Source organism: Pleurodeles waltl, chromosome 6 (assembly GCF_031143425.1).
Source record: "Pleurodeles waltl isolate 20211129_DDA chromosome 6, aPleWal1.hap1.20221129, whole genome shotgun sequence".
Classification (NCBI taxonomy): Eukaryota; Metazoa; Chordata; class Amphibia; order Caudata; family Salamandridae; genus Pleurodeles; species Pleurodeles waltl.
This window is the reverse complement of record NC_090445.1, coordinates 1,103,993,271-1,104,016,175: the sequence shown is the minus strand read 5'-3', so window position 1 is coordinate 1,104,016,175 and position 22,905 is coordinate 1,103,993,271. Positions and strand designations below refer to the sequence as shown.

Sequence of the window (22,905 nt, the reverse complement as noted above, 5' to 3'; positions counted from 1 at the left end):
AAATGGTAGACACTCAAAACACTCAAACAATAGTTACGTTACATGAGGCAGTGGTGGCCGTTGTGCATGTATCAAAAGTAAACAAGATATAAGAGGTAGCAAATGATACGTAGTAAAAGGAAAGGTGCTGTGTGCATGTTACAGAAGAGTACAAAATACAGGTAGAGGTATAATACTGCACTAAATGGCAGACACTCAAAACACAAAAACACCCTGAGAAGGCACTTCTATAGGCATGGAGAACAGAATTTCCTATAATGGAAGGACTTCCTTCAGAAAACAGAGGGCTAGAATTAAATTTGGAAGTGTCTTTGAAGGAGGAGAGCTTTGAGGTCAGTTTTGAAGGCCTGAGAAGAGGTGGTGGTCCGAAGCTGAGGCGGAAGTGAGTTCCAGATTCTCACCGCGTTGCCTGAAAAGGATTGGGCCATCGATCTTTCCTTCTTGAAAATGGGAGGTTCAAGCAATAGCTTTTCTGCATTACGTGATGGTCTGGAGCCCCCAGAGAGTTTCAGTTTATTCACCAGGTAGCGAGGGGAGGAGGAGTGCAAGGCTTTGTGGGTGATACATGCAGTTTTGAAGATAGATCTTGCCTCTATGGGAAGCCAACGGAGGGTGGATAAAATGGGTGTGATGTGGTCGCTTCTTTAGGCCCCATATATGAAACGAGAAGCTGAATGGAGAATAGACTTCAGGGGGGAAAGGTGGGATTTGGGAAGGCCAGTAAGAAGAGAGTTGCAGTAGTCCAATCTGGAGAGAACCAGCGATTGGACCAGGGTTTTAAGGTCGTGCTCCGGGAAGAAGCGACAAATCCCCCAAAGAAGGCGCAGTTGGTGTCGAGCAGACTTTGCAATGGAGTCGATGTGGGAGAGTAGATTGAGTTTTTTGTCGAGAATGACACCAAGGGATTTTGCGCTCTCGACAATGATGGGCTTATTGTTCATTAGATTGATCTGATCCATCCATGATTGCACTGGGGGATGAGAAAGTGAGGAGGAGAGGAGGAGGAATTCTGTTTTGGAGGGATTCAGGATCAGTTGATGAGTTAACATCCAATTTTGAATGGAGTCAAGAGTAGAGCTAAGGAAGGAGAGATCGTGAGTGGAGGCCACCTTAAGGTAGATCTGAGTGTCATCCGCATATAGATGATAGTGGATCCCGGATTTACTCAGGAGATTTCCCAACGGTTCTAAATAGAGATTGAACAGTGTGGGTGCAAGTATGGAGCCTTGAGGAACACCTTGACTGACCGCTAAAGGAGCTGAAAGACTGTTCGCTATTTTGATCATTTGGGATCTATCAGAGAGGAAGGAGGCAAACCATTTGAGCACAGTGCCCTCCATGCCCATTCTCTGTTGAAGAGTGTTAAGGAGAGTGTTGTGATTGACAGTGTCAAAGGCTGCAGTAAGGTCAAGAAGAATTAGAAGACAAGACTCACCTGAATCGAGTATCCGCAGCGCGTCATCAATCACTAGCAGCAGGGCTGTTTCAGTGCTGCAGTTTTGGATGAAGCCGGACTGGAAATTGTCAAGAAGATCATTTTCCTTGATATGGCGAGAGAGTTGTTTCGCTACACATTTTTCTGTGATTTTCGCCAGAAAGGGTAGGTTAGTGATGGGACGGTAGTTGTTGAGGTCGTTCGCATCAGCGGTGGGTTTTTTAAGCAGAGGGGTGACCTGCCCAGTTTTGAAGGAAACAGGAAGGGAGCCTTGACTGAGGGAGAGGTTGACCAGAGTGGTCCAATAGGAAAGAGAATTAGTATAGAAGTCAATGGCAATGGCACTAGGGATGGGGTCAAGAGAATGGTTAGAGGGCTTTGTATCGAGGATGCATTTAAGGAGAGCATCGTCAGAGATGGGGTCAAAGTTTTGCCAAATGGTTAAGGATTTGCGCTCCTCTGTAGGGGTAGGATGAATGACCTGATCTACAAGTGATTTTACTTTTTCGTCAAAGAATACAGCGAATTCCGCTGCTTTCTTTGTGGAATCTTCCAATTTGGAGGTTGGGGGAGAGCTGTTTGGGTTCTTGATGAGGTCGAATAGTTTTTTGGGTCTATTTTTGGCTGAGTCAAGGAGGGATTTGTAGTGCGACGCTTTTCCAAGGAAGATGAGCTTGTGGTACTTGGATCTTGCTGAACCAAGAGTGGCCAAATTTTCAGTGGAGGGCGCTTGTCTCCATTGTTTCTCAAGGGCTCTTAGGAACTTCCTTTCTTCATAGAGGGATTTGTTGAACCAAGGTGCTGAGGGAGTGGGCCTTTTCTTTTTGCTTTGGAGAGGAGCGACATTATTGATTTTGACTGCAAGGACTGTGAGGCATTGGGAGGTGAGTTCGTTAACATCCAGGTCCGGGTCTAGCCTTGGAAGTGATAGCAAAGCAGAATCACAGAGGGTGCTGAGGTCAATATTTTTAGTGTCACGGAACCAGGAAGTAGCCCTCTTAGGCTGGCCAAGAGTTATAGAGTGTGATAGGTGAAGAGAGAATGGGATGAGGAGGTGGTCCGACCAGTCTACATGAATAGGGGTAGCGATAGTCAGCAAGCCTGTGTCAGGGGGTAACAGGCGCCTACCTGGCCGATCGGGATTTTGTAGTCCTTAGGGACTACATATCCCATGACGCTTCGCGCGGGAAGACCGCATAACTCCGGCACTTCCCGGAAGCGGTTGCGCGTTATTCTTTCCTCATTCCCCGTCGGAGGCACAACGAGGGCAGGGTGGACGGCGTTCCCATGGGGGAAGTCACCACGTCCGCAACGACGAACTGAAGGCATCCGGAACCCTCACGGAGATCAGCATTTTAAGGCAGCTGGAGATACGAGCTGCCTCCCTTCGAGATTTGGAACCGGTGGTAAGAGGCGAGCCGGTTTCTTGCCGGAGGCTTTCGCCTTCCGGTATGGTTTTGGATCTAGTGATCCGACATTTGGTGTACTTCAGAGATGGTGCACAAAAATTAGAGATCCTCGTGAAACATGAATGGTGGTAGTTCAGGACAGAACCTTTTGTTTTCTTCGTGGCAACTCAGGATCAAGACGTACTGTTTGCAGAAGTCAAACAGCCGGGAACATTTGTCCGTTTATCTTATTCTATGAATTAGGGAAGGGGTGACTTCTTCAAGTGCGTGACATTACTTAGAGGCTCAATGTTTTAATTGAATCAAAAGAAGAAGTGCGGGACAAGTTCTTTTCCTTATTATATATTTTTTTTCTCTTTTTTGTTGCAACCTAGCTACAGGATTAATTTGCATAAACATCGGGTTTTGAAAAACCCTTAAGTGACTAGTGGTGTTCGTAGTCGGCCTGGGCATCCATCGATGATTTAGGTGGAGAATAGACAGGCGTTGGACTAGTTCTGCCCGCCTGAGTTATGGGCAGGGACGGTCGTGGGTATTTTAGTGAGACTTTATGAGAGTAGATAGGCAATGTGATATTTAACACTGTGTATTTTTTCTTTACAGTTATCCCGTCCCTGCTGTTCCTTCCCCTTCCTTCCCTCACCTGATGACTCCAATACACCGTGGTTTTTATCGGTGACTTGGTGGCGTCGGGAGGTGGACCTTATTTGCATCACACCGAGTCTGAGGAGTACCTACAACGTGACAGAATAACGCGCCCACGAATAATACTCCTCCCGCTCGGTGTAATGCAAAATGGCATCTATGGATGACGTATTACAGGCGTTGGTGGTGGTGCAACAAGAGTTAGCTAATTCTAGGGCCGAGACGGCGACCCTAAGGGAAAAAGTAGAAAGGCTTACTAGGAATCCCTTCGATGCCTCAACATCTACACCGCAGATAACCGTGAACGTCTCCCCTCCAATCCCTTTGGCCAGTCCGGAACGGTTTTCAGGGGACCCCAGGAGAGTTCAGGCCTTTTTAACCCAGTTGTCTCTTCAATTCTCTTGTAAGCCTGCGTCTTTTCCCTCTAACCTTTCCCGGGTAATGTTCGCTATTTCTTATCTCTCGGGAGACGCAGCTAACTGGGCAGTGCCGTTAGTCAGAAACGATGACCCCTTATTAGCGGATTGGAATGCCTTTCGGGCGGCCTTCGAGAGGGTGTTTGATCATAGAACAACCACCTTTAGCGCTGATAGGGAATTATTGGAGCTGAGACAGGGGAGATCTGACCTGGTCACTTATCTTACGACCTTCAATAGACTGGTGGCGGAATCAGGGTGGCCAGAGGAGAAGCGAATGTCTCTCTATTATCAAGGCTTACGAGACGACATGAAAGACATACTAGCTCAAATAGATCCGCAGCCTTCCACTTGTACGGATCTTGTGAATCTTACTCTAAGATTGAATCACAGAATAGCAGAACGAAGAGTTGAGCGTAGAGCAGGTGATCGGCGACCTGTCATTCCAGAAAAGGAGGGGCAACCAGTTTCTAATCCCAATGATTTGAGTGGGGAACCTATGGAAGTGGGAGCCGTTAGGGCACCCCTGTCAAAGACCGAGAAGGAGACCAGGAGGGTACAGGGGTTGTGCATGTACTGTGGCAGGAAGGGTCATTATGTGAGAGAGTGTCCCCAAAAACCAAAAAAAAGGTTATCCTACTTCCCCACTCAAAAGGCAGCGGTTACTTCAGGGAAGACTTCAGAGAAAGAGGATTTGTCTCTTATAGATTTCCAACCGGGGTTACGGTTAACTTCTTTAACCCTTGCTCCACAAGAGGAAAAGGCGTCACATCTCTTGTTAGCAGTAGAGCTGGGGTCCCGAGATCGAAACTATCCAGTAAGGGCAATGATAGACTCCGGAGCCACGGGAAATTTCATAGATGCAGGTTTGGTTAAGAGACTGGGACTTCCTAGCATTCCCAGGAAGGAACCCGAAATAGTACTGGCAGTTGATGGTACACCACTGAAATCTGGACCCCTTACAGAACAAACTGAGGACGTTGAATTGGTTTTTAAAGGGGTATCTCCTGCCCATAAAGAAAGGATCAGGCTAGATATAATAGAGGCTCCTCAGTATGAAATAATATTGGGGATGCCTTGGTTAAGAATACACAATCCTGTTATCAATTGGCAAACCAAGACGGTTAGTTTTCAGTCCTTGAGGTGTGAGAGCGTCTGTTTCTTGTGCGACAATCCCCCCACGTTAGCATTGGCTCAAGGGCTACAGTTGGCCACAGTGGTGGAGAAAGCAGTGATATTACCCTCTGTGTATGCCGAGTTCAAGGATTTGTTTGACGAAGGTCAGGCTGAGACGTTGCCACCCCATCGTATATATGACTGCAAGATAGATCTGATTCCTGGAGCACTCCTTCCTTCTTGTAGGGTATATGCTCTATCCAACCCAGAAACCAAGCATTTGAGAAATTATTTGGATCACTTCCTGGAAATCGGGTTCATTAGACCCTCTTGTTCTCCGGCAGCCTCCCCACTCTTTTTCATAGCTAAGGCTAATAAAGAGTTGAGAACCTGCATCGATTATCGAATGTTGAACAAGAACACGATAAGGAATAGATACCCTCTTCCCCTCATTCCTGTGCTATTGGAACAGGTGAAAGAGGCAGTAATATATACAAGGTTGGACCTGAAGGGAGCTTACCATCTGGTCAGAATCCGCGAAGGGGATGAGTGGAAGACAGCGTTCAAAACTCGCTATGGCCTGTTTGAGTACTTGGTAATGCCGTTCGGGTTGTGTAACGCCCCGGCGGCTTTCCAGTATTTTCTGAACGATGTTCTCAAAGAATACATAGACCATTTCGTGATCGTTTATATAGATGACATTCTGGTGTATTCTACATCCTTGGAGCGCCACCTTGAACATGTTTTCTTAGTACTTCAAACATTGCGACATCACAGTCTTTATTGCAAACTGAGCAAATGCGAGTTCCATGTCCAGAAGGTTGAGTTCTTGGGAGTGGATTTAAGCCCTGAAGGGTTCGGCATGTCGACAAGGAAAATACAGGCCGTTCAAGGGTGGCCAGTACCCACTAGTGTGAGAGACGTGCAGTGCTTCCTTGGGTTCTCCAATTATTACAGGAGATTCATTTGTCATTTTTCCCACATTGTGTCACCTATAACAAGGTTGCTAAGAAAGGGTGTGTCTTTTGTTTGGTCAGAGGAGGCAGAGAAGGCCTTTTGCTTTTTAAAACAGGCCTTTTGCTCAGCACCTATACTTCAACATCCACAGCCAGACGTACCTTTTATAGTCGAAGCAGATGCCTCGGACATAGCGATTGGGGCTGTGTTATCCCAAAGAAACAAAACCACCGGACAGCTTCATCCTGTTGCATTTCTATCTAGGAAGCTATCCGCTGCGGAACTCAACTATACGGTAGCAGAAAAGGAACTGCTAGCCATAAAAAAGGCTTTTCAGGAATGGCGACACTATCTGTGGGGGGCCCAACACCCGGTCACGGTATATACTGATCACCGAAACCTTCAGTATATGAAGGAGGCTAGGCAGCTTACCCAGCGACAAATGAGGTGGATGCTGTTTTTTTCAGAATATGAGTTTGTAGTCACCTTCCGTCCTGGGGTTGATAATCGCAAGGCAGATTCACTGTCTCGACAAGAGGATGTGAAAGAAATCGCTTCAAGACCTGATGAAGCAATCATCCAACCTGAAAGAGTGATTTGTGCCCTTCATGTCTCCCATTTCCTAGAAAAGGTTTCGAAGCATAAGTCTGCTGCTCAATGGAAGAAATGGGCCGAAGTAAGTCAGGACCGTACCCTTAAGCATGGAATACCGTTGCAAGGTAATCGTTTATATTTACCAACACATGAACTCCGAGTACAAGCCCTCAAGTGGTGTCATGATGCAGTAACGGCTGGTCATCCAGGATACACCAAAACCGCGCAAATAGTTCAATGACATTTCCGGTGGGAAGGTTGGGCTAAAGACGTTGCGACATGGGTGGCTCGGTGTGAGATATGTGCTCGAGCCAAGGGAGAAAACGCAAAGAGCCAGGGCAAGTTGATGCCTTTGCCCACTCCGGAGAAACCCTGGCAAACCATCAGCGTGGATTTTGTGGTGGGATTACCAATGGATCAGGGGTACAACGCTATCATGGTGGTAATCGATAGTCTTACCAAGATGGGTCACTTTCTCCCTTGCAGAAACCTACCTACAGCAAGCCAAACCGCCCATCTAATTCTGTCGCAAGTGGTGCGGTTACATGGCCTACCAAGAACCATTATTTCGGACAGAGGCCCCCAGTTCGTCGCTAGGTTTTGGCGCATGTGGTGCAAGGTTCTGCGCATTGAATCCGCCCTATCCACCAGTTTCCACCCACAAACCGATGGCCAGACGGAACGCCTCAACCAAACCCTGAAGAAATATCTGAGATGCTATGCAAAGGACGCCCAGGAATCTTGGGTAGCGTTGCTGTGGCTGGCCGAACTATCATACAACAATGCTTGGCATATCTCGATAAAGGAGTCTCCTTTCCGTGCTAACACGGGATTCCACGCGGAGATGTTACCTTTAATCATACCTCGGAATGTCACGGATCAACCTACGGTCCATGCTATGATTAAGAACCTCCAATCCATGCACAAAAAGATACGATTCAATCTGGAGAAGGCCAAGGAACAGTATAAGAAATGGGGTGATGAGCACCGGCGTGAGGCGCCGGTGTATCAACCAGGGGATCGAGTGTGGCTTTCCACCAAGTATATACGCTTCAAGATACGTAGCGTCTTTCATCCTCGTTACATTGGTCCCTATGTGGTATCACGCCAGGTAAACCCTGTGGCTTACCGTCTTAACTTACCTGCTTCCTTAAGGATCCATCCGGTGTTTCACTGCAGCCTTTTGAAACCAGCTCTTTCAACGGCCCAACGGGCGGTACCTCCGGTGGTTAGAGATGGGCAGCTGGAGTATGAGGTGCGCAGTGTGTTAGATTCCAAGCGGAGAGGGGGTAAGTTATGGTACTTGGTTTCATGGAAAGGGTACACTGCCGAGGAGGATTCCTGGGAGCCGGAGGGCAATATCCATGCCCCTAGGGCGGTGCAACGGTTTCATGCTCGCCATCCCACTAAACCTGGCCCTAAGAGGCGCGTTGGAGGGGGGCGTACTGTCAGGGGGTAACAGGCGCCTACCTGGCCGATCGGGATTTTGTAGTCCTTAGGGACTACATATCCCATAACGCTTCGCGCGGGAAGACCGCATAACTCCGGCACTTCCCGGAAGCGGTTGCGCGTTATTCTTTCCTCATTCCCCGTCGGAGGCACAACGAGGGCAGGGTGGACGGCGTTCCCATGGGGGAAGTCACCACGTCCGCAACGACGAACTGAAGGCATCCGGAACCCTCACGGAGATCAGCATTTTAAGGCAGCTGGAGATACGAGCTGCCTCCCTTCGAGATTTGGAACCGGTGGTAAGAGGCGAGCCGGTTTCTTGCCGGAGGCTTTCGCCTTCCGGTATGGTTTTGGATCTAGTGATCCGACATTTGGTGTACTTCAGAGATGGTGCACAAAAATTAGAGATCCTCGTGAAACATGAATGGTGGTAGTTCAGGACAGAACCTTTTGTTTTCTTCGTGGCAACTCAGGATCAAGACGTACTGTTTGCAGAAGTCAAACAGCCGGGAACATTTGTCCGTTTATCTTATTCTATGAATTAGGGAAGGGGTGACTTCTTCAAGTGCGTGACATTACTTAGAGGCTCAATGTTTTAATTGAATCAAAAGAAGAAGTGCGGGACAAGTTCTTTTCCTTATTATATATTTTTTTTCTCTTTTTTGTTGCAACCTAGCTACAGGATTAATTTGCATAAACATCGGGTTTTGAAAAACCCTTAAGTGACTAGTGGTGTTCGTAGTCGGCCTGGGCATCCATCGATGATTTAGGTGGAGAATAGACAGGCGTTGGACTAGTTCTGCCCGCCTGAGTTATGGGCAGGGACGGTCGTGGGTATTTTAGTGAGACTTTATGAGAGTAGATAGGCAATGTGATATTTAACACTGTGTATTTTTTCTTTACAGTTATCCCGTCCCTGCTGTTCCTTCCCCTTCCTTCCCTCACCTGATGACTCCAATACACCGTGGTTTTTATCGGTGACTTGGTGGCGTCGGGAGGTGGACCTTATTTGCATCACACCGAGTCTGAGGAGTACCTACAACGTGACAGCCTGCTTTAGAAATAACAAGGTCCAGGATTGAGCCTTTAGAGTGTGTTGTTTCTGTGCAGTGATGGATAAGATCGTTTGCAGAGAGGAAGGTGGCCAGCAGATTCGCATAGGTGTCTTGAGGCGAGCCCCAATGGACATTGAAGTCACCCACGAAGATCTGATTGTCACTTTGCGTGTATTGGTCGCTGATGCAGTCCGTGAGTTCCTCCATAAACGAAGGGCTGCTACCAGGCGGGTGGTAAATAGCATGGAATCTGAGAGGTGAGCGGTGGTGCAATTGAAGCTCAAGAGATAGGCATTCAAAGGTGTGGAAGGAGCTGTTAGGAAGAGCCTTAAGTTGAAAGGAGTTTCTAAAGATGACTGCAACACCTCCCCCAACTTTGTCAATTCCTCTGTTCTGATTTACTAAACAAATTATACTTTGCTCACACCATGATGATTTTACAGTTTGTCGAACTTGTTATGCAAGAACTGTGTAGAGAACCCCTTGATTTGGGAGATGAGTCCGAAGACTTTCCTGTCCACTTCATTTTTTTTTTGCTGCTCATTTGGCACATAGAATAATCACTGATTTTGTATACCCTAAATAAATACGTACCTGAAAGCCTTTATGGCATTAACTCTGTCCGCTTAACTTTGAATTTTGTAATAGAACCCTTTAAATGTTATTGATCATGAACTCAATTATTGTGCTTCTTACTTTTTTGAAAAGTTGTACTCTGCTAATTGCTGTTTAGTGGATGCCCTAACACTCAATTTAATCTTTGGGAGTGTTGAATGAGATAAAATTTTGGGGTGTCCAAATTTTGGGGTAAGGTTTGCTCCCACAATATCTTATAATAGGATGATACATCCTGGTCAACTTGTGCCAGGCACAAGTGTTCAAAGTCACTATTCTCTCTCTATGGACCTGTGGTATTGAAGCAGACTCCACTCCAAACGATCTTTAAGATATTTATTGGAAGTGAATCAGATACATCTTCCACAGTTCGCAAGGGCCCAGAGGATTCCCCCGACTGAACACATATTCAAACTAAAGCATATAAGCATTCTGAAAGAGAATGAATGCTTGACCAATTACATAGTGATAACATTATGCATTACCCAGAAATGGAAAGTAAAGACATGAAGCATAGTGCAAACAGTGCATGATACCACTGAACACATACTGATACTCTATTTTATGTCAGGACCGGAGGCTTCGGATTATGCTTCTCCTTCTTTGCTGTTTATTACTATAAAACTCACAGCAGCAGATAAAATTAAAAATTTTGAAATCTACATTTCCCAACAATATGACATCACAGCATACACTGTCATATGAACACAGGGACCATCATAACTCGTCCTCTTTCTTTGCTGCTGCATCGAAAAGATGAGTACATGTCCTACCCTTCTTATTTGTATAGCGTTGACAAGATTGTATAATTGTGAACTTGCATGCTAACTGACACGCTTGCATCTCAACTTCGGTGTTTCTGTTACCTGCAGGGCGTCGGAACGCCCTTGGTTCGCAGAACCGATTTCACTGAGCTTTGCCGATCGGAGTGACAGCAGCAAGCACGCTGACACGCCACTTCACTCCGGCAAAGGTGTAAGGCAATATACTTCACTTTTGGCACCCGGCGGGTGTGCAGGGAGGCACAGGGGAACAATTTTTACGTGAGGACAGTAGTCCTCTCTTTGGGTCACTGCATGCGCGCTTTGTGCCACGGTCTTTCACCAGATTTTAATTCTAGTCAGCGCGCCTACGCTACCTGACTCAGCAGGTTAGAGTCGGCTCCTGCGTACTGTGTGCAGTAGAGCAGAGCTTTCCCTCACGCCCGTTTGTCAGGGCTGTTAACAGGCCATGACAGGGACTGTGTTTCTGAGGGGGAAATTGATTGAAATACCGGCTATCAAGGAGTTAGAAGCAGAAGCTTCTCTACCTGTGACCAGTGCCTTCCCATTACAGCCTAATTCTCTCTGGGGTTCTCCCCCCTATATACTGGTGCGACAAAGCAGAGACTCTCCCCTTTTTTCTCTGGGCCCACGTCTGACTGTCGCAGACATGACTGACAGGCAGAGCCACGTAGATGCCTCCTTTTCCCAAGACCAGGAGGGCCTACTAACTGCGGACAATATAGTCCATGCCTTAGATGCCTCCGTGGCGCAATCGGTTAACAGGGCATTGGCTGCTGCCCTGCAACCGCTAGCTTGACAGCTCAAGAGGTACGCCCTGATGGTCCCTCCCTATGGGCAACCCAACACCATGACTATCACCTCTCTGAAGGAGGAACGGTCTCCTCAGGGCCCTGAATGGCCCCACGCAGCTCCCATGGCCTGACTTTCTCAGTCTTCAACAGCAGACCACAAGTAGTCAGCGCAGCCCTCCACCAGTGCCCAGGCCCTTCCCCCCTGATGACACCAGTAAAGAATCGCATTCCGCTAGGTCTGCTCAGAAGACGACTCACAGTCTGAAAAACATTGTCGCCATTCTTCTGAGGAGCAGGGCCCCCCCTCCTCCCACTGACAATGTAGAACCCACGTCAGCCCTTATTTTTGATCCAGACACAATTATCCACCCCTGTTCCTTGGACTGGACTCCCCTTCCTGCAGTAACTGATTACACTCATTTGCGTTTACAGAAGGCCCTAGACAAAGATGTGAGAAACCGCCTTTGGTCGGAATGCCCATGACCTGATAACCCTGACAAGGTGGCCATGACTCCTGACTTAGACTCTAACCTGGCAACTTTTATAAAACACTCTACGAAGGACCCCAAGAAAGGCATCAACAGATCTTGGATGTCCTGTCAGGACAAAGTCCTCGACCTTGCAGGACCAATTTGCAAGACTTTAGATCTGGCAGTTCATACAAAAGAGTCAGGCTCCTCCATAGACCCAGACACCCTTGCTGGTTGGGCAATGTGTGCTTTACGCATGCTTGATAAATGCAAACTGTGCCATATCCATGGAGCTGAGAAGGTCCATCATGTTGCGGATAGATCCTAAATTAGCAGATCTTGCTAACGCGGTGCCAGGACCCCTAGCCAATGGTCTCCTTTTCGGGGACAAGTTTAGGACATGGGTAAGTTTGTCCACATGTTTACAGCCCTCAACAAGGCCCAGACCTCCATGAGCAAGGTGTTCCAGAACCGCCTTTTTGTGAGGGCTGGCAGAAGTAGAGGGCGTCTGTCCAGCCGCTCCTCCGCTCGTAGGTCTCAACAAGGGTACGTCCCCGCAGGCAGAGGCTATCAGTCTCAACACAGAGACATCTTTTACACTGCTTGGACACAGGCAAGTCGTGCCCGCGGTAGCAGTGGCGGCTACAGGAATAACTACAACTCTAATCCCAGTTTGCAAGGTAAATCTGATTTCCCCTTCCACAGTGCAGTTGGGTGGGGGGGGGAGGGGCAGAACCATGGGTTCTAGAGACAGTAGCAGGCTTTCATATAGAATTTTTGGGGGATCCCCAGCAGGCTTCCCTACCAAAGTCAATCCATTTTTCCCAGTTAGATCGGGCGTTTATCCAACAAGGGATACACCAGTTATTGATCAAGGATGCAATTGCCCTGAGCCAACCAGATTCTTCGGGGTTTTGCAGCAACATCTTTACGGTAAACAAAAGAGACGGGGTCTCACTTAGTTATAAACCCAAAAGAGTTCAACCGCTGGATCCTCTATCATTTCAAGAGGGAGGGGATTCTCTTCTCAAAGACATTCTCAGGGAAAGCAACTGGATGGTTCGTTTGGACTTCAAGGATGCCTACCTCACAATTCCGATTTTTCGTCCCCACAGGAAGTTCCTTCAATTCTACTGGGAGGGTCAATGGTTCCACTTCAAGGTTTTCCCTTTCGGTCTTACTTCTGCTCCTTGGTGCTTCACCAAGGTTATGCATCCAGTGGCAGAAAACCTATGTTCCAAAGGAGTTCGGATGATTCTCTATTTGGATGACATTTTGCTCACGGCCCATGATGCCCAGACACTAATACTTCATTTGGACTGGACAACTGGCCTGCTCCAGGATCTAGGTTTTCTGATCAATTCCAAGAAATCGGCTCTGACGCCGTCCCGTCAGATGGAATTTCTGGGTTTCCAGATCGACTCTGCTTCCTCTCTTCTAATCCAGAAGTTACACTCAATCCAGAAGGAGATCAAGTCCACTCTCCTCAAGGACAAAACCTCTCTCAGGGTCTTAGCCAGGATAGTAGGCCTGTTGGTATCCTCTATACAAGCCATCTTTCCAGCGCCTCATCATTACAGGGTGCTTCAACGTTTAAAGATCCATTACCTCCATCACCTCCAGAAGGGTCTATCTTACACAGAACTTATCGATCTCACCCCTGAGACTTGCAGCAAACTCCGATGGTGGCTGGACCACATATCAGCGTGGAATGGCAGAGCTATCTTCGGCTGTCGCCCGGGCATCATTCTAAAGTCGGATGCCAGCAAATTGGGCTGGGGAGCAAGGTGCAACTCCCTCTCCACAGGAGGCCACTGGTCGAGAGGAGTCTCTTCTTCACATTAATTGTTGGACTTGTTAGCAGGCTCCTTCACCATAAAAACATTGGCTCCCCACTCAAATTGTTGCGTTCTTCTACGCATGGACAGTGTTTCAACAAGCTGGGTGGGACGAGATCGCAGGTACTAGCAGAAATAGAGAAAGCCCTGTGACATTATTGCCTTTAGAATCAGATTTCATTGATGGCAGAGTACTTTCTGGGTCAAGTCAACACAGTAGCAGACTGGAACTCCAGACATCTCAGGGACCCCAGCGAGTGGAAATTCCACCATTCGGTGTTCTAATCCCTTCATTTGAGATAGGACCAATGTCAAATAGATTTATTTGCATCTCATCTCTCTCACCAACTCCCTCGGTTTTTCTCGTGGAGACCGGATCCCATCGCCCTGGCCACAGATGCTTTCCTCCAGCAGTGGAAGGGGTACCTCTTATATGCCTTCCCTCCCTTCATAATGATATAGAGAGTTACAACTCAGACACTACATCAGAGGGCATATATGATATTGATTACTCCTTGTTGGAGGGCTCAACCCTGGTTCCCCATCCTTCTGGAGATGTCCAGAGACCTCCCAGTTCTGATTCCCTTGTTTCTGGAACTATTGCTGGACCTGGCAGGGTTGAAAGAATATGAGGATCAAAAACGTTTTCTCTGGGATCCCAATTACAAGACGTACTTTAAGCAGCTGACTGGTCATCTGATTCTACAATCAAAACATTTTATTATAAACCGATTTTGGATGTGGCTTCTGTGGTTTTCCAGCAACTTTATACAAGCATAATCTGAAGCCTCTGGTCCTGACATAGAATTTTAAAAATTCTAGCTTACGTGTCAAGAATTTTCAATTCTATTAAGGACATGGAGGCGAGGATTATTCCACCCAAGCATTTTATATACCCTACCCTCACAATGGTTTTACATGCATATAATGAGCCAATGTTCCATAAATGGATTTGCATTGTCTTACAAATTTATAACTATTGTATAAATGCATCAAGTTGTTCTTTTTGTTACATCTGATCATGTGCAGTTTTAAGCTGTATGACGATCTGATATGGAAGGTTACGGTGTTATTTCTTTCCTTGTTGTTCTAGTTTCTGAGCAAAGGTCTGGCTGAAGGAGAAGAGATGGACCTTCCGATCTGGGCCTGTTTTACTGTCACTTTCTGGAGATGCTGTTTCCTCCTTTGGATTTCCAGTTCCTGGATCTTCTGTTACGACTGTTCTCCATGTTATAACACTTATATTTACCCTCATCGCATAGAAAGAGGAAGAGTTATGATGGTCGCTGTTTATATGACAAATTATGCTGTGATTGGCATTGAGACTGTGATGTCATATTGTTGGGAAATGTAGTTTTCAAAAGTTTTAATTGTAGTGGCTGCTGTGAGTTTTACTGTGACTTAACAGAAATGAACGTCCTTGACTTGTAAGCTAGAACATTTTTTATTCTCACAGAAACCACAACATTTGCTACATTTAATTAGCTCAAACTACTGTAGCCTGAAACGAGAGAAAAAAAGTTTAAAAAAAACAGAACACAGCATCCAAAAGTACAATTTAGGTTTAGCATGTGTTTGTTTGCATCTGACAAGTAAGCGGCAGCTTGAATTTGGTAGTGAACTGTTTGCTTTGAACTTTCGTATCGTATTCTAGGCCGGTGTATTTACTTTTCCAAAATGGCCACTCACCAGGCTGGTTTCAGATGATCGTCTTCTCTTGTCCGTTTTCTATAGTCATGTTTCACACCGTGTCTCATCTGACTGTGCTGCTTCGAACTGTGCGTAGAACGCGCTGCCTCCACACCCTTTTCTGATCACGTCAGCATCTCGCGGACCCGCCCGTGACTGCACGTAGAGCCTTGCTGCCTAACGGCGACGAAGGAGTTCGGTGGGAAACTCAGCGCTGCATTTCTTGACCGGTGTTAAGTTCTGCCAGCCCCAAACATGTGAGTCATTGCCACTGTCGAAAACCGGAGCTGTTCGGAAAGTTCCCGGGTTTGCGGATCGTGGACGTAATCTCTCACTCCTTACTTGAGTGATACCCCCCATCACTCTTTTTATTTTCATTTTGCACAATTTATCAACTTCTTTTGATCTTCTCTATTTACTAAAGGGCCACCCCAGTGTAAATCTGTTGCCTAGTTCTTCATTGTTTTGTAGCCACAGTCTGGATCGTTTATAGTGTTTGCGTGTGTGGTTTAGGTGTAATGTCGATTTTAATATCTGTCAGATAACTCCTCGTTGTCTGTGGCCTTGCGCTTCGCTTGTACTGGCACATTGGTGGCTTTCTATGCCTTTCTTTATAGCTCGAAAGAAGTCTCTATCGGCTGATAGTGACACTACCCTTACTGGGAGTTGACGCGCCATCTGAACGCTTGCTTGTCTTGTCCAGCTCGGGATAGCACTTGCGTTAACCGTTTTTTTTAAACCAGATTTAGTGCTTTGGCTGTAAAGCAAGACTGTAGACCTCTTTAAAATTGCAAGGTGATTAATTTAATTCGCAGTAAATGATGTGACTTTGCCAAATTCCGTTTCATATAGCCCTGGATTAAAATTGGTGTAACACTTTGTTACCTTTTCCTCCTGTTTGCAGCCGTTGTTTTTATCGAGGGTTATTAAACGCCCGATCATGATGCTGACGTATCAACTCATCTGGTATTCAATAAGAGTCTGTGAATAAGCGGTTTCACCGTAATTTCACACTTAAAGCTGATAAACAGTAGTATTGTTAAACTCAGGAGGCTACTTTTTGCTTCGGTGGGTCTTGTAACCGAGCACTTATTTTTGTGCCCTGCTGTGGTTAGGAAAAAATGAAATTTTATTCACCTGCACGTAAATATGGATTCTAGTTCTAAAACACATATTTAACTTGTACATGTCGGTTGGTTTCAGTAATGTCGGATTGCAAAAGCATGTTTTGGGAATCAGTGTTGTGCACGTGATGTGCCATAATCTGCCACGAAAAGGAACATCAGTAAATATTTTCAGGACAAAACTAGCAATCGAACTGGGTTTTTGTTTCTGCCTCTTCAAAAACCCTCTTATTTTCAGTGACCAAAGGAATATTACCCTTAAATCCAAAGAGCTGTTGTTCTACTTAACTAGGAATAATTTAAGTTATCCTTTAAAACCTGATTGTAAATTTGTGAAACTTTTTTTCTGCACTTCAGCATTAATACGTTGCTCTGTGGGGCGTTCTGAAGCTTATCTTTTAGTTGTTACCGGATCACGAGCCTTGTTCTCGATCACTTTATGAAACATACATTTGTAACGAAAAATGTCACATAAGCGCTTAGAGAGGTGTTTACGAAAAACTTGATGCAAATTCTCAAGTTCGTTATTTTAAGTGGGAGTGATTCATGAGTGTAATTATAGGACTGATTGTGTCACGTGATCGGATACGTTATGTTTGTGAATAGCTTAATACCCAGCGTGTACAACTTTTCCCTATATAAGGCAAAGTTACTTTTCTGCGTTGGTATTGATTGATGATCCTGATATTACTTGGAGCGAGTAGTATTTTGAATTGTACTTGACAAAGTGATTATTTGTAACAAGTTCAAAGATAACTTCAGTTTTAAGCTGTTGATTATTATGGTAAGTTCAGAAATGTACAATTTCCGAGCTTCGAAACTCATGGGCTTGTACTGTATTGTATGCTGTGATTTGAGGTAGACTGTAGTAAGGTCTTGACTTGCAATGTTACAAAAGTCATTTTTTAAGAAGTGGTATTCCTAGCATATTTTCAAGGTGCGATCTTGAGACGAATAGGCAGAACAAAGTCCCTGAGTTTAGGAAAGAAACAGCCTTGAGTAGGCTCGACCTTACAATGCTATGGAACTTTTTGGGTTCTTTCTTCGATGCCTTTTTCTGTCTTCTTTCTGCGTTTCTTTTTTTTTTTTTCTTTCTGCATGCTGTATTCACTGTCGTCTTTACTTCTGCAATCTTCTGTCTTCTTGCTTCATTCCTGCATGCTGTCTTTTGTCGTCACCTGTCTTCTTTCTTCGATCTTCTTTACCGCACGCAGTCTTCTGTCTTCACTGCCATCTTTGCTCCCATCTTCTTGCTTCATTCCTGCATTTTCTGTCTGTCTTTTATTTTTTTTGCTTGTCTGTCTTCTTTCTTCCCTGTTTTTTATTTCTTCCTTCTTCTTTACTGCATGCCGTCTGCTGTCTTTGCTCCCGTCTCCTGTCCCGCCTTCCGTCTTCTCTTTTAGCCGCATGCCAGTAGGTTTCACCTTTGTCTTTTTTTTTTTTCTATCTAATTGGCTTATATTAGAAAAATGTTATAATAATGTTTGTTTAAAAAAAAAAAATATGAAACAAACATTCTAATATTTTTAAGCCAGTTAGAAAAAAAAAAAAGACAAAGGCGAAACCTGTTGGCTTTGCCAATGCTTGTTTTTTTTTTTTGTAGCATATTCTTAAGTGATGACAATAAAATTACCATGTCATCAGCTTGCCAGGGGAAGACCTATTGGTGTGGCTGGTGCTTTTGAGTGTGAGTTCATGAAATACATAAATCTGCACTAGTGGAAAGACATATACCAGGGGTGCACTTTTGTGACATTCTTAAGAATTGGGCCCCTAATTTGGTCTGGCTTGATCCAAGACCTTTTGATGAACTAATATTTTTATATATTTTTATCTATCTCCCTCCATCTACCGGCTTGCTTCACTGTGACTGATCCTACTTGCAGAGCTCGCTCCTACTCATTGTCTTGGTACCCTCAGAAGTGACAAATTTCACACTCTACAAATTCATATTACATTGATCACAATCTATTTCACAAGGACCATATCAGACACATAGTAGTTTTGTTCAGTGCCTGAAACTACTGTGGCAGTGTGTGCTTTATTCAACCGGAAATTATTTTTGCTATTTGCTAATATTTGTTAAAAAGAAGAGGGCACAGCAGCTCCAACAAAAATATAGTTCTATAAAAGCTGTGTCAAAACCAGATCTGCATAAGACTGACAACAAAAGTCTGATCTTTTGGCTTTGCGAATGCTGTTTATATTCAGGTTTCCCATAATCTTGTTGAAACTGGTTACACTGACTTTACATTGTGAATAATTTTTGGGAATCCTAGCATGCATCAACACTTGTGTTTTTTTTTTTTTTTTTTTTTTCTTTACAAAATTATGCTTCAAAGAAATGGTATCTAAAAGGTTACATTAGTTTAGCAAGACATTTTTTTTCCTACTTGCATTTTTTTGTCAACATTTTATTTTGAAAGCCAATACTAATCAATCTTTCTTTCAAGCTTCTGCAAATATTTGCATCTAATCAAAGAGCATTATTCATAGCCTCATATTTTTAAACTTTGTTAATGTGTGCACATTTTCTTTACTGGAATAGTGAGTTGTGTATTTTATTGCTATAAATGTAATGTAGTGCAGTCCGAGCTTACAACATTTATTTAGAGTGCTCACCTGAAAAATAAAGGCTTTGCATTAATGAATACAAGTTTGAACAGCTTTAGCATGTGGACACAAATATTACCTCAACTGTAGACAGCTCTCTTCCCTGCTCCATAATGTGGTAGGGTAAATTGACAACCAAAGTGTGCTGCAGGGCGTCAGACCCACTTGTCCCAGGGACAAAATAAAACCGATCACTTGTTGTTGTTGATCTCAAACAATATGTCCTGGGTGTAGGACTATAGGAATTCCACACCACCGAGAGGTACAGGATTTCTCTCTTCCTCTAATTGACAATGTAATCTTATCCATTACCAACAAAAATCACACTCTACAGTTTCAGCCCTGCTGATGTGGAATAATGGTTATCCCCCATATGGCCAAGATTGCTTCTTCACCTCATAACTGAGGTACGTGCTTGCTCCCATTTGTTTAGCGACCTTTCTGTCTCCGTTCACCTACCTGTAGAACAAATGTGGCTCGTCCACTTTTTGGAACACCACCTTGAAATCGGTCACAGGTCGAATATCCGCCTCCATTATGGTGCTAGATTTGTGTATCTTTTTAAGTTCCAGCGGCCCAGGTTTTATATATTTATTTGGATGTGTTCAAAAGTTTTTTGTTTTTGTTTCGACCTGTCATGAAGGTTTCTAATCCTAAAGCGGCTTCCTTCCCTCCAGCTTCTGAAGGTCTTTGTCTGTTTCTGATGACCACGTTCCTGGGGCACCAGGGAGTCGGAGGTCACTGGGATCTAGTTGCATCCTTTGGAGTGGTGCAACAGTGATGTCCTTAGTCCACAGTACTATTGGACCCCAAACAGAATAACCAGATAGTCTTCTACAGCATTTTACTCTCTCAGGTTAGCGAGACGGGCCAGTTTAGGGCTTACTCAAGGAGGTGAGGTGGGTTATACATTCAGGATACAGTTTACACGTTAATATCAGCTAATAAGTTATATTTCCATTCAGCATTTTACTTTATAAAAAAATAAGCTCTTTAATACACACAAGAAAAATATACTACACATAAAACTGAAATACTCACTAAAAATCAGAAATCTCTACAATACTCCAGGCCAGAGTTCTGACCCCAAACAGCAACATCTATAGCGCCTAGAGCAGAGGTCTTCACTCTGGGGTGCGACCCCCCCCCCGGGGGGCCATGGAGCCATGGGAAGGGGGCACGCATTCCACAGCCTCACTTCTGTGTGGAATCCAAATCGTCTTTGTTTTGGAAAAAGACTACTGTCCTAGGGCCCTTAATTTTGATAGTTTAAGACGCTTCAGCTGAATTATCATTCATTGAGTCTCCTTTTCAGTGGAACTGAGGGAGGGACAGACAACTAAACAAGCATTCCTGCCAGAGTGCCTAGTTTCCTGAAAGAAATGCAAACGTGGGCTCCGAGTTAATCTGAAAATGTAAAGGGTAATCTGCAAATTTAAAGGATGCTTGGGAGCCTGTGCTGGCTTTAATTGAGCGAACATCTTGAACCTTTGTGATGACAAAGATTTATTCTTTTTGAGTGGTAGCGAAAAGGGTTAACAACTGAGCTGTGAAGTGCGTGCTTTTAATTGTAATTGTATTTACGTAACGCTTACTACCCCTGAAAAGGTGTTGAAAGGACAGTTATATAAAACAAATTGTATTATGTAGAGTCTGGGTATAACTAAAATCTATATTTTGAAAGCACCATTTTACAGGGATGTGGAATTCCTATCGCCCGGTCCTGCGTCACATTGTTTGGGGTCAAGGGCAACAAGTTTCCATGTTTATTTTGTCCTTGGCACAAGTAGGCCCAACCCACTGCAGCACAAACCCTTTGGCTGCCAGTTTAAAGAGAAGGGAACTGTCTGCAGTTGAGGTAATGTGTGACATTTGTTAATGCTGTTCGAGCTTGTATTTATGGTTCGTTAATGAAAAGCCTTCATTATTAGGATAGGCACTATAAATAAACGTTTTAAGGTCACACTGCACTACTGGCAGTAATTCCAGTTTAAAACAAAAAGTGTACACACGTAGGGAAAGTTTAACAATATGAGGCTAAGTATAATGCTCCCAGAATGCTTTCTGATTAGATTCAAATGTTTGCAAAAGCTTGTAAGCAAGAGTTATGATTCTTTGCTTTCAAAATACAATGTTGAGAAAAAATTGCAAGTAGGAAATTGTAGGTGCTATTACTTTGGAGCGTCACTCCATGTGTTGATGCATGCTAGTATTTCCAAACAATATTCTTAATAGAAGAATCAGTGTAAACATTTTCAACAAGATTATGGGAAGCATGAAAATAAACAAGCACTGGCAAAGCCAACTGATCCAACATTATTTTGTGAGTCTTTTGGTTTTGTCAATGCGTTTCTTGTTTTGACATGGCTTTTGTAGCACTTTATTGTTGTCGGAGCTGCCAGGCCCCCACCATTGTAACAAACACTGGCAAAAAGTAAAAAAAAAAAAGTAAAAAAAAAGAAGTTTTGGGTCTCAAAAGGCACATTGCCACCAGTGGCGTAGCAAACGCCCTGCATCCTCCCTCGAAGGGGCCCCCTCAGCACAGCACCTACCCTGAGAGAGTCTGGGGTTGGGGGGGGGGGTCCTACATGTTCTTTGCGGGGGGCCTCTAGTTTTGTTACGCTACTGATTGCCACAGTAGTCCCTGGCACTGAGCAAATTACTTTGTGTGCCAATATGCTCCGTGTGGAAGAGGGAATACGATCACTCACAAAGCCAGTCGATAGATAGAGAAATATATGTTTAATTAAAACAAAATTTCTTTTTTAATGCCACAACCAATTAGGGTCCCTTTTCTTAAAGAAAGTCACAAATGGTATATGTCTTTTAATTAGCGGCGTTCATGAATTCACAAAAAATTACAGAAGTAGACCAGGAAATTGGACTCCTAGAAAATATTTGTGATCTGTATTTTAGCACGAACAAATATACATGTGTAGATTTGCTTATGTGAAAATCTTTTGAGTGTTTACAAGTTCACTTTCCCTCCAACCTTTTTTCCCAATCCTGAAAGAACTTCTACCTCTGCCATTGTCAGGAGTACATTTCCAACCTTTCTCATTATGGAAAAAATTAGAGAAGATGTGGTATAAATCCTTAAAACATGCAAGTTCATAGGTTTGTAGACTTAAAAGGTATTCCAGCCCTGGAACTATTGCTTACTGCTTCCTCTTGTCCAAATATGTAGATCGGTGAAAGGTGGCAAAATAAGGAAATTACTATAGTAGGGACTGAAATTGCAAGTATTCGAGCCATCCGAGCTCTAGTATAGTAGTAGTCCTGGCATAATCAGAGAGGCTATTATCAGAGCTCCTACATAAAGGTATTGCTGTCATAATTTGTCGCTGCACTACGTGACACCAAAGGGACAAGTAGATTTTTTTTTATAGGACAAGTAGATTTAAGAAGTGACCTGTCCCATGCACAAGTAGATATTTTATTAAATTCCACACCCCTGCCACGGATTGCCCTCTTGATGAATAATGGCCAGCAAATTGACCCCTTCCTTTGCCGGCCCTTCTAAAAACACTTTGGGAAAAATTCTTTTAATCGAAGAATGTGCCTTGTCCAAAGAAGTAAACGCAGAAACTAATCTGCTCATCTCCTTTTTAAACGAGTACCCAATGAGAAGGTCATCACCATTCGGTCTTTCCTCCTTGGTCAGAAGGCTTTTCCACTGCTCCTGAGATATGTAGGCGTTGGCATTGCAGAGCATGCATATTGCTCTGCACACAATTTGAGAGCGCCTCAGGATCCACCTGATTCCCCTCCATCTTTGCCTCTTCGGCCAAATCAAAAATCCTAGTTAAAAGTCCAACTGGGTCAAAAAGTCTATCCTGGCAATTCGACCAGGCTCGATCAAACCCCCTCCCCCCTTTATTGGGATCCTTCCCAAAGCTAGTGA

General features: G+C 44.5%; 1 protein-coding gene across 1 annotated transcript in view; it reads left to right on the top strand.

Moving 5' to 3' along the window:
* Positions 1-15,375: 15,375 nt before the first annotated feature.
* The window catches only part of VAMP3 (vesicle associated membrane protein 3), a 137,883-nt gene continuing 130,353 nt past the window's right edge, over positions 15,376-22,905 (top strand). The window contains exon 1 of the mRNA XM_069240208.1: positions 15,376-15,521. Within this exon, the coding sequence (XP_069096309.1) occupies positions 15,520-15,521 (2 nt within the window). The 5' untranslated portion in view covers positions 15,376-15,519. The remainder of the gene's footprint in view (positions 15,522-22,905) is intronic.